This window comes from Rattus rattus, chromosome 5 (assembly GCF_011064425.1).
Source record: "Rattus rattus isolate New Zealand chromosome 5, Rrattus_CSIRO_v1, whole genome shotgun sequence".
Lineage (NCBI taxonomy): Eukaryota > Metazoa > Chordata > Mammalia > Rodentia > Muridae > Rattus > Rattus rattus.
Window position 1 is genome coordinate 43908910 of NC_046158.1, and position 5522 is coordinate 43914431.

Here is a 5522-nt window from a genome sequence, read left to right on the forward strand (position 1 = left end):
GACATTAGTGGGTGGCTAAATGCTTGCCTTTGGTGGCTGCCTGTCTCAATTTCATCTCACTGTTCATACCAGGTTGCAGATTTGAATGAATTACTTTGGTACTCCAGACTTTGATTTCTTAACTTTTGCATCCAGGAGTCATTTACACAAGATACTTTGTTGCAAAAAACAAAGATGGGAGAGAGAGAGGAAAAAAAGGGAAAAAATACCAACTGTTATTAGGGATCCAATGAATTTACCCCTAAAGATGCTATTCTCACTGGGGCACAAAATAAATACAACATAAGTTAATTTTAAGCGACTTTTATTTTAGATTCTATTAACATTTTAAATTGTCAAGTATAACTACAATATATTTTTTTTGACTCAAACCTTTTGAGCATTCATGGGTCTATGGGTTTTGTAAACAGCATTCATATATTCATGGCTACTTACTCATTTTCTGGGAGCAATTCTTGATTGCTTTTTTTAGAAAACTAATAACATAGTGAGAACACATACTTAAAAATTGGTGGCTCCAAACACAAGTTCTAAACCCAGATCAATCACTGACCATCCTTATTTAGTTGCTTCCTTTTAATTAATTCCCTTAACATATGACGAATCTGCTCCTATGGGCTGCTGTATTTACATATTAACATTTGATGAATCTGCTAGTATGGGCTGCTTTATTTACATATTAACATTTGATGAATCCGTTAGTATGAGCTGCTGTATTTACATATGCATTTGTTTTTTCACTCTTTTATAAAACTATCAAAATTCTACAAAGTCGTGCTAAACATTTATGATTGCAAATTGTGACATTCGAATTTAGAAATAGCCCACAGATTTCTTGTTCTTTTTGCACAGTGAGAAGAGACAAAACAGAAAAATGATATTCTCCCGTTTTCACGCAAACTACCTGCATGGATTTGTGGTCACGTATGCTGTCTTCTACTTAATGCTAACTCATATTTTCTGGCCAGTCACCATTCTCCACCAATAGGTAAAATAATTTCAGTGGCTAGTAGCTTCCGTGGGTGACATTTCAAACCCCAATCAACATGAAAAAGGGTGTAAGCTTTTAGCTTTTACTAAACACAGTCCTAGTGTCAAATGCCATTTTTAATTGCTATGATGTCATAAGTAGTGATTTTGGAGATAAACATATGCATATAAAATAACATTACATTTAAAATTTTGTAAATCAGAATGAAATATGTTCAACATGATGTAGAAAAAAAGAGAACTTTATACCTGTTCATTTTTTGTAATGCTAAAAAAATTGTGTTGAGGAACCAGTTGCCAACATATTTTAAATTTTCACAAAAATCAATCAGTGTAAAAACATTAATAGTAAATTACAGATGATCTACAACAAACATCCACACATACAATATCAATAAAAACGGACGATATAGTTATATTTTAGGAATGTGAAATAATAAAAGTCCTGATTTCTTAATTAAATGTATTAAAATTGTCACAAATGTAAGGCTTTGTGTGTTTCCCTAATTAAGTTGCCCAAACATATTTTAGCCGCTTGACAGATGCACACTGCTCTGTACTGTCTGGCTTAGCATTCCTTGGCATCTTCCATAGAAATGTAAAAGCAGCTCCCCAAACTGTTAATGATTAAAGATATCTGTAAACAACCTTTAGTCTTGCACTTAATTTCTTAGATCCCCTTAGGACAAACATTTGGAAAGAGACTTTTATACAGCGTCCCGGACAAAGCCCGTAGTGTGAAAACCTGGACGTGTTCTGTCTAATCTTTTTGTCCCTAGTACTTTGTTTCTTCTCTCCCTCTTTCTCTCTCCGTCCCTTCCCCTCTACAGGGATGTTTAATCCTTTCTTTTAAACTGGGCCAGAAATAAAGAATGTGTTTTGATGACTTATTAAATCCATATTTTTGTGTTACTTTTTAATTTCAAAGGCAAACTGAGGAAGTGTGTTTTACATATTTACTTCAAAGTTTCCCTCAGAATCTTCTAGATAAAGCCCCTTTGTTTACATGGCCCATGGGCTTATCTTTGTTTTTTCTTTCTTCTCTGCAAGGATAAAGTGTTGGGGGAAAGATTTCACATTGCTGGAATAAAATTATGAGAGAATTTGTCAGGGTCATTAATTTTTAACAAGTACTTTAAAAACTTGGAGTAGGTTTCTAATCCTTGGTAGATTAACTTCAACTACCTCAAAATGTATATGCTCTTAAAATGGTTATCCCAGACTACTTTACTGATCAATGCAAAATATATGTCACACGATGGATTAGAATATTAAGAACGAAGTGACATCTATGTTATTTACAGGGGGAAATAATAGTGCTTCAGAGGATTAGTTCCTCATTTAGGAAAGTCATCAGTAATAAAGCAAGCCAATGAGACTCACTCTTTGAATGTCATTTCATTCATACAAAACACCTGGTGAACAGAGAGATATTAAAAGCCCGGCGTTCCCTGTAACTTGGGAAGCTGCCAAACATATTAAGGATTGTATTTTAAAAGATGGGGTACATACCGTGTTCCAGTCATCTGCTCAAACAAGCACTAAAGGATCAAGTAGCTAATTGCGTTTCAGGATACGTCTCATTAAAAAGGAAACATAGAATTTGCTTAGAGATAAAGTCTGACAAGCCGAAGCTTCATAAGAAGATAAATGTGGCAACTGGCTGTAAGAGGTGAGAGCTGTCTCATTGTGCAAACTAGATTGGATAGATATTAGTAAGTAAAATGCTGTAAATTAACTTTTCTGTTAATATTCACATGTTTATATTGAGAAACCTAATATTTATATTTCAAATAATGTTTCAAGGTCTGTGGTTATTGTATGAACAGGGTGGAGCATAAGACTGGGTAGCTGTTCTCTGTGATGTGTGCCTGAAGTTTCAGCTAAACAATTTTGTGGGAGCATCATGTGACCACAAAATGCCCAAGATGTCCATAAATCAAGGTGAATGATGCTAATATACAAATGAAAGTGATTTCTTAAATAAGTAGCCCACATACTTTTTCAATCCCATGACATTTTATAGATATCTATAAGTTGCTTTTGACGCAATGTAGGATAAGTTTCAGCACCTCAAAAATATAAACTGAATTCTTTTTAGATTAAAGATTCTGATTCCCTAATAATAAGATGTTTTGACAAAACCTTCGTCACTAATCCCATTTCTTTTACAAGGAAATTTCATTGCAAACCAAAGGCGAAACATTTACATAGAATTTGAAATGGTAGCTAATCCTGTTTGTATTTGTGTCTGTGTGCATGTATGCATGTATGCCTGGATTTCTAAATTCGCATGGGTGCACATTTACTTAGAACCTAGAGAAAGGACATGGAGGCAAATGAGAAAATATTTGACATGGTTTTCTGATTTTTAGAATGTCTAAGTCACCCTTGAATGCAGTGATGGCTATTCCCTGCAGAGTTACACTCTCAAATCTTAAAAGAATCATTTACCAACGCAAAACATAGCCATGTGTAAATGCTGCCCTCTGCCTCGTTGGATCAGAGCTAATGGCTGTGCTGCCTTTGAGAATTTTTTGATAAAAAGAGTTTGGCATAGACCTCCGTAGAAGAGTCTTACTAACACGAGTGAGTCAACCTTTACAGGCTGTCAACAGTGTATCAAAACCAAAGCTCTATTTCCTGCTTTCGTCTTTCTCTTTGTCTTCCTTCTCTGTTTTGTCTGTTTCATATTTCTCTTGATTTGGCTTTGTGACACTGTCATAGGAAGGTGGAGAGATGGTTGAGGCAGTTACATCTGTCTTTTCTGGACTTGAGTTCTCGTTAACGTTATCAAAAACTGTATCTTCTTTATTGGGCAAATCATCATCCCTGTCTCCATCTTTTATGTATATACTCGATATATTCTTGACGTGTTGTCTGAGGCGATACCGTCTGTAAGCACGCTGAATGATAGTCGCGGACACCTCCTCTTGTTTTCTCTTCAGTGTGGTCGTGATGGGTTCATAGGACACTTTAGAAGGATTGGCTGACATGAACCTTTCTTCCATCTGTGAACGAAGAGAATCCATCTCTCCACCCTCACCCAGAACCCGCTTTGTAAAAGCAAACAAGATGTCCAGGCAGTGGATGCGGTCTCCACTCACCATGGGCAGGTCCATGGCAATGAGCTGGACTTTGTTTGGCTTTGCGATGAGGAGGGGAGGATCCAGGGCAGCTGCAAAGTCAGAGAGCTTGCAGAACTCTATGAACTGAGTGGCGTCAGGGTCGAACTTCTCCCAGACCTCATAGAACATCTCAAAGTCGTCCTCACTCAGAGGCTCAGTGCTCTCTTCGGTGGCAACGCTGAAGTTCTCCAGAATGACAGCGATGTACATGTTCACCACCACCAGGAAGGATATGATGATGTAGCTGACAAAGTAGAAAATCCCCACAGATGGATTTCCACAGTCCCCTTCCACTGAACTTCCTGGGTGAACTTTTTTAGGGTCACAATCAGGAGGTGCGCTGTTGAGGATGGGGGCCAGCAGTCCGTCCCAGCCGGCAGAGGTGGTGATTTGGAACAGGCAGATCATGCTGTTGCCAAAAGTCTCAAAGTTGAACATGTCATTAATTCCAGCCTCCTTTTTAACGTAGGCAAAGTTGGACATCCCAAAGATGGCGTAGATGAACATGACCAGGAAAAGCAGGAGGCCGATGTTGAACAGCGCAGGAAGGGACATCATCAAAGCAAAGAGCAGAGTGCGGATCCCCTTGGCGCCTTTGATCAGGCGTAGGATTCGTCCAATCCTGGCCAGGCGGATGACTCGGAACAGGGTAGGGGACACGAAATACTCCTCTATCATCTCAGCAAGAAACATTCCTGTATTGGAATAATAAACAGAAATGTTCAAAGATCCATTAAGCACAATATCATGAGTCTAAATAGCTTCCTTTGATATATGATAAATTCAGAATTGCTGTTCTATCTTGATTTGACATTTTATTAACTGCTTGTGAATGTTTTTCATCTTAACTAAATTCATGGACACACTCCTCTCTATTTTGGCTGGTAAGATTTTGTTTTTTCGTTCTCTTGAGACTAAAGTTTGTGTCATGAATAGCAAAGATTTCACATGCGCATGCTCAAAAATTTAATTCCAGGGTTCAGAATGGAGTTCAGTGCTAGACCTATGTGTAAACTAAATCCTACTAATAAAACCCGTGTGTGTGTGTGTGTGTGTGTGTGTGTGTGTGTGTGAGAGAGAGAGAGAGAGAGAGAATGTGTGTGTAAGTAAAATCATTTATAAAAATTTCGATCTTAAAACATTTTTCTTTTTCCTCCCTCTCTCCCTCCCTCCCTCCATCCTTCCTTCCTTCCTTCCTTCCTTCCTTCCTTCCTTCCTTCCTTCCTTCCTTCTTTCCCTTCTTTCCTTCTTTCCTTCTTTGAGGTGAGTGTGACTTTGTAGCCTTTGCCCTTGGAAGGAGAATGGGATTTGCTATGTAAACCAGGTTAGCTTGGAAGTCACAGGAATCTGCTTGCCTTTCTATCCCCTGTGCTGGGATTAATGATAGATCTCACTCCACCTGCC

The 5522-nt window shown here is 38.0% G+C and overlaps 1 protein-coding gene across 1 annotated transcript in view; it reads right to left on the reverse strand.

Annotated features, from left to right (window-relative positions):
* Window positions 1-287: 287 nt before the first annotated feature.
* The window catches only part of Scn9a (sodium voltage-gated channel alpha subunit 9), an 80721-nt gene continuing 75486 nt past the window's right edge, over window positions 288-5522 (reverse strand). The window contains 1 exon segment of the mRNA XM_032903419.1: window positions 288-4813. Within this exon segment, the coding sequence (XP_032759310.1) occupies window positions 3627-4813 (1187 nt within the window). The 3' untranslated portion in view covers window positions 288-3626.